This window comes from Metarhizium brunneum, chromosome 4 (genome assembly GCF_013426205.1).
Source record: "Metarhizium brunneum chromosome 4, complete sequence".
NCBI lineage: Eukaryota > Fungi > Ascomycota > Sordariomycetes > Hypocreales > Clavicipitaceae > Metarhizium > Metarhizium brunneum.
Window position 1 is genome coordinate 1,127,485 of NC_089425.1, and position 18,155 is coordinate 1,145,639.

The 18,155-nt window shown below is 51.0% G+C and overlaps 4 protein-coding genes across 4 annotated transcripts; 1 reads left to right on the forward strand and 3 right to left on the reverse strand.

Moving 5' to 3' along the window:
• Window positions 1-367: 367 nt before the first annotated feature.
• Window positions 368-1,521, reverse strand: G6M90_00g069980 (uncharacterized protein; the record flags this gene model as incomplete). Its single annotated transcript, XM_014685191.2, has 3 exons — window positions 368-703; window positions 762-1,105; window positions 1,164-1,521. The coding sequence occupies 3 exons, from the start codon at window positions 1,519-1,521 to the stop codon at window positions 368-370; spliced, it is 1,038 nt and encodes a 345-aa protein (XP_014540677.2).
• A 3,141-nt stretch (window positions 1,522-4,662) lies between these two features.
• G6M90_00g069990 (uncharacterized protein) lies at window positions 4,663-6,389 on the forward strand (the record flags this gene model as incomplete). Its single annotated transcript, XM_014685190.1, has 5 exons — window positions 4,663-4,702; window positions 4,833-5,014; window positions 5,091-5,925; window positions 5,980-6,131; window positions 6,189-6,389. The coding sequence occupies 5 exons, from the start codon at window positions 4,663-4,665 to the stop codon at window positions 6,387-6,389; spliced, it is 1,410 nt and encodes a 469-aa protein (XP_014540676.1).
• Window positions 6,390-7,398: 1,009 nt separating this feature from the next.
• On the reverse strand, window positions 7,399-10,133 carry G6M90_00g070000 (uncharacterized protein; the record flags this gene model as incomplete). Its single annotated transcript, XM_066130926.1, has 4 exons — window positions 7,399-9,203; window positions 9,264-9,442; window positions 9,503-9,962; window positions 10,082-10,133. 4 exons carry the CDS (start codon window positions 10,131-10,133, stop codon window positions 7,399-7,401), a joined length of 2,496 nt encoding a protein of 831 aa, XP_065987129.1.
• A 4,238-nt stretch (window positions 10,134-14,371) lies between these two features.
• ARO1 (Pentafunctional AROM polypeptide) lies at window positions 14,372-16,642 on the reverse strand (the record flags this gene model as incomplete). Its single annotated transcript, XM_014685188.1, has 1 exon — window positions 14,372-16,642. The coding sequence occupies one exon, from the start codon at window positions 16,640-16,642 to the stop codon at window positions 14,372-14,374; it is 2,271 nt and encodes a 756-aa protein (XP_014540674.1).
• Window positions 16,643-18,155: the final 1,513 nt, after the last annotated feature.

Here is an 18,155-nt window from a genome sequence, read left to right on the forward strand (position 1 = left end):
CGTGTCCTTGAGGCAGGAGCGGATATCGAAGCGAGAACGACAACCGGGGAGACGCCTCTTCATGCCGATGATCACGATGATGTCGACATCGCTACATATGGGGGGCCACCACCTGCTCAAGTTCAGAACCCTCATGCATAACGGGACATGAGGTATAAAATACTACATAAATCAGGCACGCTATGCTGTAATTAATAAGAAAAACGTGAGCCCTCCGACATATAATGTATGGTGCAAGGTATTTCCCACGAAAAAGAATACGCTAATATATGATAACATACAGCGCGACAGCTCTATACTTGATCTATTTACTATTTTCTTCTTCTCACTATACCTCTTGTAAATAGCGGACCTGAAAGTCGCCGCCTCATGTGCCACCTGCACGAAACCAACTGTCGCTCAGGATCTCGCTTGCAGGCGCCCTCCTACTCGGTTCAAAATACAAAAGCTTTGCAATGAGCCCACCGAGGACCCTTATATCCTCAATTGTCAAGTCGCTCTTGCGCTCATTGTCAAAGTACGTCTCCTCTAACCAACTCTGTAGCGATGATCCAGCCGTGTTCGTCTCAGAGCCCTCCTTGATCAAACCTCTCCAGCGCTCGGGTAGCTGATCACCTGCCGTTTCCCTCATCTGTTCCACCAAGACCTCCGGCGTGCTGGGCGGTCCATCAAAAGGGGGTTGGCCAACAAAAAGCTCAAAAAGCTGGTACAGTCGTCAACACTTGATTCACAACGTTATAATGACACGGTTTCCAACTAACCATGCAGCCCATACTCCACAAATCAACGCGAAAATCTAGCGGATCGCTAAACAAGACTTCTGGTGGACGAACTGCCAACGGGGTGCGCAGAGTCCGGGGCGCGAACGCCGGAAGAAAAGACTGGCCAAAATCGACAATTTTAATACCCCTGAAGGACTTTAGAGGTATCTTTGAATATGTGGCAGATTGGACAATGTGCTGCGGCATGCCGGGTTCAACAGGTTGGCCGCCTACCTTCTGTACAGGCCCGACTTTTGGCTTGCCAAGCATGTCAATAAAAACCTCTTCTGACATGTCGTCCACGGGAAATGGCAGCACCACAGCCAAATTTCGGACATGGAGGTCTAATTAATAGCGATGATTAGCCTTCTTTGAAATGCAAATAATACCGACACAACTTACCCCCATGGGCAATGCCTTGTTCATGTAGTATTTTTAGACCGCGTAGAGATTGTTCCGCAATGGCCTTGGCGAGATGCCCAGGAAGCCTTCCATCTGAATACCGCGATTCAATAACATCAGGGATACAGGGCCCTAGCAGCTCGAGAACCAGACATTTATGCTTCCCGTTAGGACCTTCAACGTCGAATTCATCAAGCATCCCCATAAGATGAGAATTTCTTTTGAGTGATGCTAGTGTCTTCATGACGCGATATTCTTGATTGTGTTCATCGTTTCTTTGCTCAGATATTGAGATTTTGATGGCGACATAGCTATTCGCTCTAACCGCAGAATAAGTGACAGATTTCATGAGAACCATTATACCAGGCGGGACATGTTACCTGCAATCTCTTGCTGCCCATACCGTCGAATAACCCCCCCATCCTAATTTGTGTAGTATCTTATATCTTCCGCTATGCAAGAGGGTTCCAAGTTGGACAGGGTGATAGCCTCCCCATTTGTAGCGATGGAGAGGCTCGGCGTCAATCGTGGATGCATAAATGTCCGTTTCCAGAGGAATCGACCATCGTGAAACCACCCTCGCGTGTGCTGACAAACATGGGATGTTCCGAGCGCATGTTGAACGTCTCAACATCCTTTGACGTCGCCGTTTGAAGTATCAATGTGAAGGCAGGGAGCATATCCCATTGGCTGAAGTAGAGGGGCCGGTTATCAGGTATCAGGCGACAAATCCTGCCCAATCACGTGTGTATGCGACAAGCAAATACCAAAACAGGCTAGTATCAGATCAGTATACTTGTATCGACGACCTAGTACTACCATTTTATCTACAACCACAGGCGTTTAGGCACTTAATTTCACCGCGCTTGGGCCAGTTTAGTACAGATAGTTTGCGCACTATCCGGCCGGGGAGAGTATTGGGGTTATTTGCCGGGGTTATTTGCCGTCGAACTGCGCAGATTCTGTGATTTGTAGGTTTGCGTCCTGCTCCAATGTACATCTGCATGCAGCCCGTCAACCGCAAGAACTCGGGTCCTCATCAGCTGTGTACGCTCAGCCATCGTGGATTTCCGGAATTGAGTACATAGTAGTGCTGCCTCCAAGTCTCGACAGCATTTGACTCTGATGGCTCCGAGGATGACTTTGATGGTGCTGTTATATCGACGAGAAGCATTATCCAGTTTTGTGTCTTTGGGTCTCCAGGTCAGTAGCCCTATGAACAGAACGGTGGATAATGATATGAGTTGGGCGTAATATAATAGCGAGCATCCTGTGGCTTTCATACGTAGAAAGAATTGAAAGTACGCCGTATTTCACGTTCTTCGTAACGGGCACTGCTTGCAGGCGCAGAAAATGCACCTCCTGTCTGGTCGCGTGATGCGATTTTCGCAGTTGGGCCCAGTCAACTTTGAGATACTGAGCAGCAACAGTTGAACCTCTATTGAATCGAGATATGCAACGGCGCTGACAGCAATGTTTCGAGTGACCAACATTTAAATGGTCACGTAGCGTTGGCGGCGCTTTGGGGGCGGGGGATCCTTGCCATTGAAACATCATACCCCTGAAGCTAAAAGGCTTATTTTTGCTGCAAGGTTACATTTTCTACTTTGGGCTTCGAGCCGTCTTGGAGGGCCGTTGTTATAACTCTGCCTGCATGCATGAATTCACGTAGAAGGGTGCTGTGTAACTCGGGTCGCATATACTCAAAGGGAACATCAACAGCGTCACCCAAATAGTTACAAGTTGAAACAGAGAGGATGGATCCGCCAGATATCGCTTAGGGCTCGAGAATCATATAACGATGAAACAGGCTGAACTCTTCTGGGGCTTGAACTTCCTAATATGGTAGCAGTCAGCGGCACATGCGCACATCTACTCGAAAGCGCATGCATACAGACCGCGGAAAGATAAAGGGAACAGACATTGAGGCTTAAGCCGACTGTAACGTTAAATCTGATAGGGATCGTGGGTTACCAACGGCGCGAGAAACAAGCCTCAAGCCCGATGCATGGTTGGCCGTAACAGTCAGGTGGCTTTCTTTGCCCCGTAAGCTGACAAGGCGATAACCAGCGACGAGTTGCGGAGTGTCAATTGGGTCTTGGCGGTGCTCAAACATTGATTTGGGGCCCCGTGGAGGTGTGGGAGCCATGAGATGAGGAGCCAAGAGCCCGAGACACGCAGTGAGAGCCCGAGACACGCATTGGCGCTTGCTTGCGCATTCAGCAGCTCCACCATGGGCGAGACTCGATGAGAGCATGTCGCAGATGCCACTGGGAGCACGAGTCGGGTTGGTTGCCATCTCAACACGGTTGGTGGCCAAATGGCAAGTAGACTAATTTTGGACCATGCTGGCTTCTTTTCGAATCATGGCTCGAGAAGGGGTCGAGCGCCATTTCGACACGTTTGGCAGCTAGCGAGATGCTCCCGACCATGATTTGTTCGCGGAGGCTTGCAGAGGCTTGCAGAGGCTCGGGCAGATGAAGAACCGACAATGGATGCAACATTGGAGCGGAGCCAGCCACGGTGAACTTTTAGGCTGTTCTAGTACTCGGTTCTCGTGGCTGGCGTTACCGTACCCAACGACCTCTGTGCCCGGACTCCCCGCAAGCCTCGCGTGCCACAGATTGGTTGTGCTCGCAGCCGCTCACGAGGCCAATGTCCTACATGTATTGATTCGACACTGACAGGTGATGGATGCGAGCAGTTCGTGGTGGCCCTTGGCGTGTCGCGGCTCAGCCCGAGCATATTCGCAGCGCCCGATGAGGCGTACAGTACGGGGAGTATGGATGATGAGAGACCAGTCTCCCAAAGTCGTTCGGCGTGTCCTGCTGCCATCGTACGGCACTCGCTCCAGGTGGCGTTACAAAACTCGTGATTGTCTGGCTGCGTTGTTGTTCATACGGGGAAGGACCCATTTTCCTGGGCATGGTCCCATCATACCCCGGACCCAGTTGCTTCTGGCGGCCGAAGGGACTGGATGGAATGAATGGACGCATGGACGGTTGGGGCGCTGTTGGCTTGCCTCTTGGGTTTGTGTGATGTGGCAGGTTTGGCTCGTGCTTTTTCTGCCATGCGCGGGATGTTGTAGAACGGAGTGCTGTCGCACAATGCTGTCATGGCATGCATGGGTCCCGACGCTCCTTCCTCTTGGCCAATGCTTTACGGGGGTACTCCATACTTGGTAGTACCAGTTGACTCCATACCGGGTCTCCTTTTAATTTATTCCATTCAATATTAATTTATTTATCAAGGCCAGCCCCCCGACCTGATCTCGTGTGTCGAGGGATCGTGCCTGTTCACAGAAGCTTCATTTTGCACTCACTACAGGTCCATGACGGTTCCGCGGCAATTCTGATCTGATCGCATCTGGTCTGTGGCGTGGGCCTTCTGAAGCTTTCAGCTTTCAAGCTTCATTATTCCGTGATTTTCCTTCTGTTTGCAGATCAACTGCCCCTTGACAGCTTCTCCGACACGGCAAAAACCCTGTCACCAGTTCACCATGGTCAATCTCGCCACTCTTCAGGTCGGCGGCCTGCGCTGTAAGTAGATGACGACAGGAACTTGTCCAGGCATTCGTCGAGCATCCAACTCGAGGACATGCGACAGCTTTGCGCTGGACCATGGTGGATAAGAGAGCCGCGTTCTTGGCTAACGTTGAATGGCGCGCAGACAACTCGCCATGGACCCAGGTGTCCATTGTAGGCTTTGTCGCCTTTTGCTCTGTCGGCATGTTCAGTGCAATTAGCAACCTGGGTGCTGGTGGAACCCAAGATGTCCAACTCAGCGATATCGCCAACAGTGTCTTGTACGGCATGTTCTTCCTGGGTGGCTTCTTTGGTGGAAGTATCAACGTACGTGAGCCTTAATTCTCTCCTTGTGCCAGCTGAGCCTCCTGGCAGCTTTATTTGCTCACATGAGTCACATTAGAATATTCTCGGACCTCGATTGACCATGTCCATTGGTACTACAGGCTACGCCTTGTATCTCGGCTCGCTGTGGTGCTTCCAACTCAATGGCACGCGATGGTTTCTCATCCTTGCTGGAGGTATATTGGGCGTCTCGGCCGCTCTCTTCTGGGCAGCCCAAGGTGCCATCATGATGTCGTACCCTCTCGAAAAGGACAAGGGGCGAGCCTTTACCATCTTCTGGTCGCTATTCCAAACGGGAACCCTGATTGGAGCCGCCATCGCCCTTGGAATCGAATTCAATAGCACCATGCCTGGTGTTTCTAATGGAGTCTATGTCGCCTTTATGATCATTATGTTGACTTCCATCGCCACCAGCTGGCTGGTCCTGCCTCCTCAGGCGGTAGTCCGAGGTGATGGCACCATTGTGCGGATCGCAGCCTCTCTCACACCCAAGCAGGAATTTATGGAGTTTCTTCGCATGTTCAAGGACTGGCGCATGATTGCCCTCTTCCCCATGTTCTTCTCTTCCAACTACTTCTACGCATACCAGGGGGCCATTACCGCTTTTCTATTTAATGGCCGCACACGTGCCTTGGTTGCCCTCCTGACCGGTCTCGGGTCCATCATCGGCTCGATCATCATCGGCTTTGTTACCGACAACCTGCCTTTCAACCGACGGAAGCGTGCTCTCTGGTCTTGTGCCTTTGTCACATTTTTGATCTGCCTTGTTTGGGCTTCCGGTGTAGCTTTCCAAACCAGATTTGTCCGAGGGCAAGTGTTTGTTGACGACGAAAAAGTTCCTTGGGATTGGACCGTGGGAGTGGCTGCCGGTCCCATTGTTTTGCTGTTTGGCTGTAAGATTTCACCTTGACGCAAGTACAAGCTTGGTTAACTGACTGCAACGCTAGACTATGTCGTCGATGCTGCCTACCAAGGCTTGGCATACTATACCATGTCGTCCATCAGTAACGATCCTTTCAAGCTTGCTCGTATGGCTGGATATTACAAGGGAATCCAGTCCGCCGGTGCCGCCGTCTCGTTTGGGATGGATGCCGTCATGGTATGCACATGAATGATTGTCACATAAGAGTTGTCAAGTGCTGACATGCGTTTGCAGACCCCATATCTTGGTGAAGTCCTCGTCTCGTGGCTCCTGACCATGGTTGCTCTCCCGCTTTGCGCATTGGTTCTGTACCATGTGCCTGACAGCAATTACGACATCGAGGGAGTTGCTCACATCGAAGACGTTGACGCCAAGGACGCGGAAGGAATCTCTGCGCCGCCGGATCACCAGCGCAAGGATAGTGTTAGTGCATGAGATCCTACTTGTCGACATGTGTAAGTGCAATACGGAATGATGAGCGACTTGAGTTTCGAAAGGCGTTAGGGATACTTTGTCGTTTGAATACACACCAGGATACACTAGAAATGCATTCGCTAGGCATTCGATAGCTCTCATAATCTTGGAATTAATTGATTGCGGTAGTCATATGGATCTTTCCCATGAAGCGTTTTAAACTGAAACTCCAAATTGCACGTCATCTATTTGAACGTTGACCGAGGCAAATCTTGCACGGAATCCTAACCGACTATATCCTTACCAACCGCACTTCGTATAAAGGCCGGTTTGAGCGCCTGGTATAACCGGCGAGACATGCTTCCAGCCGATGATCACCACCGACGTAAATCGAGCCGTAGTCAGTGTCCAGTAGCTAGTGGATTGTAGACTGCAAGCCAATCATCACATGCCCTTCTGTCAAAGTCGAACAAGAAATCTGCAGTAACAAGCAGAAAGAGGGACGGGTCTCGGAACTCGCGCATTTCACACCTGACCGGCTGGTATGAAAACGACGGTTCATTGTCTCTTGCGTGTCCCGCTCGGCCGTGTACTGACAAGGTATTCCCAAGCAAATTATCCCTTGTGCTGTTGCAGCAGAGCAGGCAGAGATATGCACAGACGTTCGTTGCATACGCCTAGTTCTGTCGGCTGCTTGAGCCGTTCGAAGTACAGTGAGCCAGGAATCGGGCTGTGTTTCTGCGTCATGTATACGTCTTGGTTTTATAAAATTCCCGGCGATTGCATAATCCCCATCGGTAAAAGCAGAAACGGGGATCGACTCTGGTGTCAACTCAAAAAGATACATGGTACAGTATATGTGTTGGTCTATTATATCATACAGTATCTCCATTTGACGGCTTAAATATATCCAATACCGCCGCCGTGGTCCAAATCGCTCAGCCGTCCCGCATAGCCATCATACAGATAGTCATTATAGTATTTCAATAAGCGTTGCAAAGCGCTTCCTTGGGTACCCCCGGACGTCACGCTAGGCACCGATGTTGTTGCTAGTCAGGAAGAAATCCAAGTCGGCTCCCCCGCCGTTAAAACGTTGCTCATCTTCTGCAAGTTGCTCCAATAGGCTGAGAAAGGGGTCTTTTTCCTCGCTGTGTCCCGTCCCTGTGCTTCCGCTAGAACTCTTGGTTCCGGGGCTTGGTGCCACGCCACTTGTGGGAATATTCATCTTGTTGTGCTGCTGACCATCTTCGCCCTGCCAACCAGCAGCGCTGCTGAATGTGTTTGTCGGTAGTGCTCCAAACATAGCATCGAAATTTGTATTGCCGTCGTTCACATTGTTCTGACTATTCATGACATTGGAACCCATGGCATAACTGTACGCTGGGCTAAATCTTGTCCCGCTCATAGGCACTATGCCCTGGCCAGAATTGTTTGCCGAGTTATCTGGCGGCATGGTATACCCATGGATGGTTTGCGCTGCATCGAATGGAGTGCCACTAGATTTTATGTGTGCATCCGGTGGCCTGGACACTTGTTGCTGCATGTGCCCATTAGAAACATGGGACGGGAGTTGTGTCATATGTATCGAGTATGGCACGTTGCCTGCTCCCGTCGGTTGGCTCATTGCTGCAACCTGGTCGTACCCGGCATTGGTTCCTTCGTCATTCCCTTTCTTGGTTGATAGAGTATTTTTGCGTTTATGGCTATATCGTTCAGTTTCGCGGGCTACTGGTGACTCGCTGCATCGATCGGCGGTAAAATCTATAACAATATCCGACATGCTTAGGTGTGCTGGGTCAAACCGATACGATTTTCCTCCTGGCCCTCCAATGTTGGAATATCTTTCGAAAAATTCCTCAAGGTGAAACCCTGGAGTATAACGCATAGAGCTGGCTACCATGGCCTTGACCAGCTCTCCATGAGCACTGTAAATCTCTTGCAATGTATCGCTCTGGTGTCGAATATTGGCCCATGCGAAGTGTAGATCGCTAAGGTGTTTCATTTCCCGAGAAAGCAAGTTCGACGATGCGCTAAAGATGTTCACGTCTCCCCCGTAGGCACTAGGGTTGGAGTAGTGAGCTCCGTGTATATGCACTGTTGCCGCAGTACAAATACAATAGCCAACAATTGCTGGCCATTCTACAGTACCTGCATGCCTCGCTGCGTCTATCAGTTCACCAATAGCGTTCGCATGCAAAAAGCACATGTTGGTCGCCTCGATCTGCCAAGACTGATGTTGCCCATTGCCAGCCAGCTCTGCTAGGTCAACTGGGAGGAACGGCCGGTACACTAGACAATGTATTAGATGATATATCAGCTTGCTCAAAAACACTATTGAGGCTTCTGTTTGGTGAAAGAGAGCTTGAAGGCCGGAGAACACAGGGCCAGCGCCGGATGCCCAAAAGTCAAGCTCTTGACGAATTTTTGACAGAGTCGATAATGAATGCCAGGGGAAGTGAGAGTCGCCTTTTACACCCCCAGCAGCTAAATATCTGTTTGTAATGCCAAGGATACGCGTGATGTCAATGAGCAATCCAGTACTACCTTGTGACTTCTTTCCGCTGCCTTGGTAATATTGGAGGTTAGAGCCCTGTTGGAAAAACTCCCCGTCGACCGCCAGGGATGAAGGGCTAGGACACCACGATGGTAGCCGTAGAGCCACTGAGTTGTCACTGATTAAAGATGGTCGCCTCGATCCGCAGGACGCGTAGCGATCCAATAAGTAGCACGTCCAGAAAAGTCGTCGGCGTAACTCACGTTCGACTGGTGTAACGTGCGCGTGGGCATCGATTTCACGATGAAGCTCCAGTGCCATAGCCATGGCGATTGCCGATGCTGAGTTTGCATTAGTTGAGACCGCTAGTTTGAGCAAAAAAAGACAGTTGAATGACCTACACATCAACATGTAGGCCTTCTTGCTGTGACCAGATGCCATGAATGCCAGAACCAAGAGCAATGACGCCTGCAAGCAATCTATTGATAGATCATCTGTGTCAATACATCGCCTTGCCCGCTGTGCATAGTCTTGGCTTAATTGAAGAGCGGCCTGGGTCCCTCCGGAATGCGGAGTGTGCCTGCACCAACAGTCAGCAATGAGGATTTCAAAATCACCATCTCGAATTCTAGCTACTTACCTTGATGCTACAGACCAGATAGCGAACGCGACGCTATCCGGTAACTGGTTCGACTGTATCCGATGGCGGACGGATGCTTCATCCAGGATGTAATATGGCTTGCCGTGGAATCGTGCGAAGTATGTGTGAAGATAGGCGTCTGTTTCCACCGGAGAGGCCGGATTGTCACTATGAGGATATAAGCTCAAAGTATTCGGAGAGCAACGACGATTGATGTCCCGCCTAGCGGTCGGTTCATGGTCCGTGACGGTCTTGAGGCCATCTTCATCGGAAGATTTGCTTGCCTCGGTTGCAAGTCTCTTCGGGGCCGGCTCCGCAACGTCAGTGTCCTCCTCTTCCTCAACTTCCACAGTGTCTCCCTCGGAATTCTTCTCCTTCAGCTTCGCCTCCAGTCCATCGACCCGTTTCAGCAAAGCTTCAAGCACGTCTGTTTTCGGCCCACGCTTCTTGGGGACAGCATCTGTAGCAGAAATAGTGAGCAAACAGGTTTTGTTCAAAGATGCACTTTCGGTGGTCCACTCTTGAGCCAGAGGCTATCAAGAAAACTGGCGGCTTTCAATGAGATGAGTGGTGACATACCATAAATGCATGGACACTGGAAGACCTGGCATGCTTCGCACGACGGTCGCATACGGTTGCATTTAATCTGGTGACACCGCAGTCAACAAACATTGATCAGTGGCATGGATTCTTCGGAGCCAGACGTCGAGTTTGAATTGTGAAGTGTAAAAAGAACATCGCACCTTTCGCTTTCGGCAGGACTTGCAGTTCATCGACTCGCGTGGCTCGTTGCCTTGTCGCCTTGTTGGAAGACGCTCAATGCTAACCTGCTGTCTGGGGATAGCAATAGGAGCACCAGAATTGGCCGCTGGCAACGGGAGTGAAGATGAATTCATTGCATCACACAAGGAGGCAGCGAAGATGGCCGCCCCGCGTATCGGCTGTCGTCGTGGTGTTGATCGCCTCGTGGGTGGAGCGCTCTGGATCGATGGCAAACAAATGCAAACAGGCTTGGGCACGAGAGGGTCGGACTCGTGAGGCGAGCTCGGGTTCCTTGAGGGATTGCGCCGTGAAGGAATCCGCTGCAACTGGTGGTGAGGAAGATTTGCGCGCTCGACTTGAGGTCGATGGTTTCTGCGGCTGGTCACCCCTCAAGTGCAACGGGGACGGTCAAGGCCAAACTGAGCTTGGAGCAACAACAGCGCAGTCGGCGCCGCGGAGGATAATATGGGGTCACAGTGGCTGTGGTGACCAGATTAGAGTTACGATGCTAGTCGAACATATATGTTGTGTTTGTTGTACAGGAAAAGCCCAGCGGACCGGTGACGAGGCGCCAGAGTGAGATTGGAAGGATACCCTGCCTTGCTTCGGCGCTGGCGCCGGTCGTGCCACAATTGAGAGGGCTCACGATACCCGGCAGATAGCGACAAGATGTGGCATCGGACGAGCCGACTGACTGTGTTTGACGGTTCGTTTTGTTCTGCAGCAGACAACCAAGGTACCAAGGAAGGTGGAGGTGAAGACGGGGGTGCGGGACAGGGTTCAATGTCTGGTGCGAATGTTGGGGTTCGAGGCCAAGAAGCCGGTTTAGCTTGGAGGGTCTGGGGAGTAAAACAGTCTGGTAGAATAGGGAAGTGCATGGACAGTCAAAAAATCGACAAGACTGGTCCTTTCTCCGTACAATACTTTCCAATTCCAATGCTGCATGCCCATCAATGTCAGAGGAAAGTATCCAGGTACCTGCTGGGTACTCCGTAGTCGGCTGACATGCCCCGTGCCCGTAATCACCACCACATGCCTCTAGCGACAGCCGTGACGCCGGTACTTGCGTTTCCAAACTTAAAGTGATTACTGCCGACGAATCAGTCAGCTACCAAGATTCCTAGGTACCGACAAAGTCAAGGCCCAATAGAGCACTGCCTTGGCTGCCGCCGTATCTAATACCCAGGTACCTGGGTTTGAGGTACGGAGTACTACTACTCAAGTGATGGCCAAGTGTGCACTTGTACGGAGTAGGTACCTCCAATTCTCCATCTCCCGCTCCCTTTTCAACCTAGCCGCAGCGTGAGAAGAGAAAAGGAGGAAGGAGCCAAAAGGCATCTACCTCTTTCTGGGTTTCCACGCACTCGACTTGGCATCGGGATTCGGGAAGGAAGGTGCCATGCCGGGCCCCTCTGACTTCAACCTCTGTCCTCCATCCTGGTCAGCAAATTGATGACACGAACAAACACATTGGAATCAGACATGGCCAATATCCACACACCACAACCCGCGGCCGGGCCGTTTGTGGCCCCAAAACCGACACCCTTAGATCCCTCAAGGGAAACCGACCTATTACAATGAGACGAGACCATCTGCATCCTGCCCTCACACATTCAATGCCATTCAATGGCTCCCCTCAAGACTCAGCCTAGCACCAACACTTGCGTCTTCCACGTGCCATGCCTGTTGATCTTTTCCTTGCAATGCCCTGGCCAGGGCCCTCCACAGATCCCATTCGTCTAGTGTTTTTTATCGCATCAGGGTGCAACGAGATCATCGTCAAATCTAGCTGATGTCTTGCGTCTGTACATCTCTTATTGGGCAATGTCCGAACATTGAATGGACAGAGTCGGGCACGGGCACACTCATAGCACCAACTCTTGCGGAAAGTCAACCTCTGCCTTCATCCGAACTGGCCTGCTAGACAGCCACACAACTAGAACAAGTCAAGTACTACGTAGTAGTACTAGCACATTGGCTGCGCCGGAAACGGGGCTTTTTCTGCGGCAGATGGAATTATGTGGAGAGGAGAGTGGGGGTCTTACTGAAGAAAGAGCCCCGGCCAGTCATGTGAGACCATGGCCGGAACGCTTCCACATGCTTTTTTGTCCGGCCATCTTGAAAAACACCGACTGTGTGCTCCTTGTCACCAAAGCAAAGTTTTAATAAGCATCAACAAAGCCACATTTTCATCATGGATGACATCTTGTTGCATCAAAAATTGCCTCTTGTAAGCTGCTGACGCAGCAATTTCGTCGAGTGAGAATGAGATTCGGTCTTACCTCGCAGCACCAAGAGGCACATGGCCACAAAAAAAGCTTGCCTACTTACGGAGCCGCCTCCCACGAGCCAGGCACAAACATAAGCCCCAGCCTGCTGACAGAGTGGCTACCGCTGCATGTCCCCAGGGTCAGTGGACAGTTCTGGTTCGTCAAGCGACGGGATACAAAGCTCACAGACAACCACTCTCCACCGACACCAGGAATTTCGGACACAGCTTACCGTGACCCCACCAGTATCTGCGAGCGAATTACTATTCAGACATGTATCACGCTCAGCTCGGTGGGCTTGCTGAAGAATCGTCAGACGCGAGACGCAGCTGCAAGGGCCACATGCGGGCCAGCACCAGGTCGCATGGCAAGTCAGCGCGGGCAGGGAAAATAGTATTAATAAGAATAGGTCAACGTCGTCCAAGGGCCTGCCGAGTCCTCTTCCGGGAGATTGGTGGCAGTCCTTCTTGTCTCGCCCTGTCCCGAACCTCCAATCCCCTACTCCGGGACTCTGTACGGTGTATTCTGTACCATCCGCGGAGACCAGGGCTGGTGGCGGGCAACCCTGACATCAATGTTTCCCTACCGGCTGTCAGTCAGCTGAAGGTAGCAGGGTTGAACGACCAGGACTCACCGACATCGAGTGAATAGCAGCTGCATTTGGCAAAAGGTCCCTCTTTCATCAGTCAACTCCACCACTCAAGGCTCAGAATTGGTCACTGGCGGATCGATTCGTTGATCCTGAAATCGCCTGCCTCCCAACTTGGCATCGAGAGCCCATCTCTGCAGGGTTGCTGGTTGGTAATAAACCGTCAAGCTCAGTCTCTTGCCCATCCTGGAAACATTGTATTGTATGACTTACCTAGTTCAAAGGCATATTGCCCAAACTCCGCAAATCTTGCAACACATTGCATACCTACCTAGGTAGGTAGTTTATTTACTACCTAGTGCCGGCGCAGGATATACAATTGGCCAACACCAAACTTGGTTAGGAATAAGGCTTCGTGCTCAAGGATATGGAAATAGTATTCATCTCGTACTTCCCCATCGCATTTATACCCTTTCGTGTGTTTCAACTACACCGTCTCTGAAAATCCGCCTACCATCCAAGAAACAGGTCTCCCGCCTGGTTTAGAAGAAACCCCTCCAAAATAGTTCACATCTGTGGATAACCAAAGACAAAATCCCACCACCCTCCCCCGTTCCGCTTGGGAACTGCTGGACAAAAGCGCCCCTCCGTGAACATGGTCCCTGTCCCGTTGCGACCCTCCGTCGCCTAGTAGTCGGTCCGTAAAACTCCACTTTCGTCAGATCTTGAAAGGTCAACTGCACCCTCAATACACCCTCAATATAACACGCTAGCCAAAATTTCAAGCACCAGCAAGGAGACAAGCGCTTCTCTAAGGAACCAAACTGTATGGTTTCGGTCCCAATAAGCAAAACGCACCAAAATAGCAATTCAACCCGAAGACCATATGTAGAGGGGCGCACAGCTAAGGATGTAGGTCGATGCACACCCCCGCGAGACTCGGCATCTCAGATATACTATATTGGTCCTGGCTCTCTTTCTATAGGTCGACGTTCTTTGTAAGCCAATGCAGAGCTCATGACATCCACAACTCGCCACTCACTATTCTAGGTCATGTAGGGGTGTGTGTATGTCAGCAAAAGCGCTATCAGAATTCAACGACTGAAGCAGGTGACAAATCATGCTCTCATACGATCCAATACAACAAAAGAAGTGTCGCAGACGAAGGTAATTCCACGTGCTGGCTGATATCCTCGGCTTTTGATCAACCTCATGTGCCTCCGGTAATGAGAACGTTGAAACAAACTATCAAAAGAGATGATGTCTGCCACTTGCCAGTCTCACAAAGCTATATGGCACATTTTGACCAACGAGCAATCTTAAACTTTCAACAATGGTGAATGCCGCCACATCTGCGGCACCATAAGACGCAAATCCGCTCTTTTCTGCCGTCTCGTGAGGGTCGTTTGTCTTGCGAGCTGCCACGTCGGCCAGGTTCAGAAAGACCTTGTTGACGTTTGGCGCACCGTCTCGGCCAGCAGCGGCAAACGCACGAAGCATCATGCTCACGAGATTTCCCTTGTCCGAGCCCAGAGCTGAGACGATTACGAACGGAGCCCGGTCGTCTGCCACGGATCTCGCACGCTGAAGGCTCTCCAAGCTAATGAACTGCTCAATCGGAGGAGCATGGCGAGCGAGGGCAGCAGGGGTCCGGAAGCCAACGGTGTAGATCTTGGCAATCTTCAACGCTTTCAACGCATAAAATACCGGGGCGGCGTCATCAGAAGAGGACGCAAGAACAACAGCTGATCTGTCAAAATAAGCTGAGGGGGCAAGATCTCTTATAAGAGTATGCATAATGCCTCTCCAACCAGCATTGTCAAAAATGAGCGACGAGGTGGTTGTTGCTGATCCAGTTTGCGCATGTGACACCGCCGAGCCTTGTCCACTATGAGGACTGGATGGCATGGATGGTGGTGTTGGCGTGGCGGAGGAGCCAGATCTGGCAACGATGGTGTCAGCGATTCCAATTGCCCGAGCTGCTTCGGTGAGCGTCGGTCCTTGGCCGTTATTCAGCCTAGCAAAGAATTTGTTATGCTTGGACAATGTCTGGACAGAGATGCCAGGATCAAGATATGCGCCTCCAAAGTCTCTCTGATTACACCAGGCTTCCATGCCGGCAAAGTTGTTGGGCTGTCGTTCAATAATGCTGAACCGATGAGGTAGACCCAATTCATTGAAGCACTTCTCATAAAACGGTGCCTGCGGAACAGCGCTTCGGTTCAAGGAAGAGCTGACCCCGTATATATTCTTCATCGGCAATTGTCCCAGTTGACATAATGCTCGGTGAATTTCAGAAGTGCTCATTTGACCTGGGGCTGCAATTAGGGGAAGAAGAGGATGTGTGATGGGTGTGAAGACTTTGTTTTGGGTTCTAGAAAACTGGCCCGTCCCTCCCATATTTACAGCAGATAGAGGTGGTGCATTGGGATATTCCGACCGTATCTTGGAGCGAAAATATTCCAATTCGAAATTCTCATTATGCTCGTTGATAATGGCAATCATCTTGACAATATCTGCATAAGGACAAGACCGTTGAAAAACGTCCAGTGCGTACTGCGACGGCCACTTGAAAGTCCCCGAGAAGTCGTGAAATGCCGACATGATGCGTGAGTTCCCTTTCCGCTGCCACAGATCCCGACGAATATCCTCCGGAAGCCACAGCTCAATATCGATATACTCGATTCCCCATTGGATAGCTTTGTACAGGTACCGATGGTAGAGTGATGGGTCATGCATCGGGAACCTGCCATTTTCGTTGGTACATCGAGTTGTAAAGATGATTGGTAACTCTGTCCGCTCCCGTAGCAGCATAACTTGTTCTCCAACATAACCTAGGCTAGGGACCTCGGCGAAACCGCCATTTGGAAGAGGTTCGCGGAGGAGGTCAACCCGGATTTCAATAGCGTCAGATCCCACGGTGAGGATATCGAGGTTGGGCAAAGCAGCACGAACGTCGGGGAATGTGGTCGACATGAACAAAGTCCTCGGCTTAGCCATGAGCTCTTCGTGATGGCTAATCTGACCCAGGGTGAAGGAGATGAACCGAGACAGGTAGCGCCTGAAGTACGGCGATTCCATGTATAAAAACTCATAATCGCAATGCGTCGACAGCTGCTCATCAGGGGGCATTCCTAGAGTTACGCAGTGAGTATTGACGGCAACCAACAACTCCTTGTTTCGGTCTGCAATGTCCCGTTTGGCGTCCACTGCCGAAATCCCTACCACAAATCCGTGGTCGTCCCTTGTCACGTTCTTGAACGAGCTTCCTAACTTGAAAGGTTTACTAAGTACCTCCGCGACGGTGGATACAACTCGTTCCTGGCCTTGTCCAAAAATAATGACAGCAATTCTCTTGTCTCCCTCTTCCGGCGCCCCTCGCAAGGAGCGGCCATGGAGCATAACGGGACTTTGGCTGACCCTATCTGTAGTCATGGTGTCTGTTTCGCCATTGAATCCAGTTGGAGGAAGCGCCGGGCTCGGCGATGGACTTGCTAATAGTTGTTGTACAGCGGCCATGGTTCCTGCAACTCGAGAATACACGAGCTGGAAGGCCCTAACTCAGCTGGGGAATAGTAATCAGATCCTGCACCTAGGACAAATCAAATCAATACTATCGACCGCTCATCCAAGGAAGCTGTCCCATCACCGTGGTTAGTGCCTAGCAGTGACGAAATAAATAATGAGCGTCTGATGGAACCGAATACGGCGCAGGCTATCCCGAATGTTGATAAATTGAATCCCAGAAGGCACAACGGTGTTTCGGTTCCTATGCCGGTTTATTATGCCTATTGCATGGAAGACTATTGATCAACGGGCGAAAGTGGCTGGATTTTGGAAATGTTGGTTGGATGGGGATGGCCACTTGCGGCAAGAAGCAGTCCCGAGTAGTGTGAGCGGGGGAGGGTATCAAGTAGATCGAGCCGGACAATATTTCTGGGCTTTCTGTCACCTTGTACCAGTTCGACGTTTCTACTAGAATCCTTTGTTCTCAGTAGTCGGAAGAAACGAGAGATGGCTGAGACGAGGACAAAAGACTTGGTGAGGGGTAAAGAAACGAACCCTATCAGCAATCAAGTCGTGTAAGTCTTTAGCGCACAAGCCTCGGATTCGTCTATCAGTCGGGATGGATTACAAGTGTCGTTGTCGCAACTAGACAGCAATCTCAGTCCTGAGGAGCAAATGGAGAAATGCTGAGGCTGTTCTAGAGGCTGTGGGAGAGGCCGTATCGTCCTGGCCTCTGGTTGGTGGAAGCTGCCAGCAACAAGACGGGGTACCTCTCCGGCAAGTAACTATTTCGTCCCGCCACCAAAAGTACGATTCCGTGTTATCAAAACCGGGGTAGTTCTTGTAGAATGGAAGAAAAGACAGGGTTGGAGTCGAAAATAGGCGCTGTCGCCAGTGGAGAGGTGAAACGGCGGTGTATTACAGCCGACAGACTCGCAGATGGGCAAGCAATTCTTTTGATCGGCCAAGGGAGAGAGACGAGGCTTCGTTATGATCCGCTTGTCGTGTGTAGACGGCGCTGGGCCAGAAACGAGGTCCCCAAAGGAGGTAATATGCCAATGAGCAGATGTATTCGACGGGCTAATTCAGATGTGTCTGCGACATGCAAGCAACAATGGCGTCTAGACATGGAAGTGTTGTCAAGTTGGTGTTGCCCGTCCTCTGCGATGACTCGGGGGAGAAGGCATGTGACGGAGCAGTAGATTGAACTTGCGAACAATGCAATATGCGCGCACAGCCCTGCAGGGAAGCACTAGGTGACGGCGCCGGATGGTTTGGAGGTTGATAATTTTTTTTCCCTTTTGCTAGATGCACGGGATATGCTGCTTGGGAATTGGGTAAGGTGGGCGCTCGGAATAGACTCAGAGCCCAAGTGCGGCAGCGAGCCAGTGGGGTTGTAACTTGGCGCGTTGGAGGAAGACAGATTAACTTGCTGGCAGCTCGGGTTGCAGGGCTCGTTCACCTCGTCTCTGTGGCCGGGCACCAAACTCGCTCAACTCTGGGATGCTGGCAGTGGTTAGTGCTT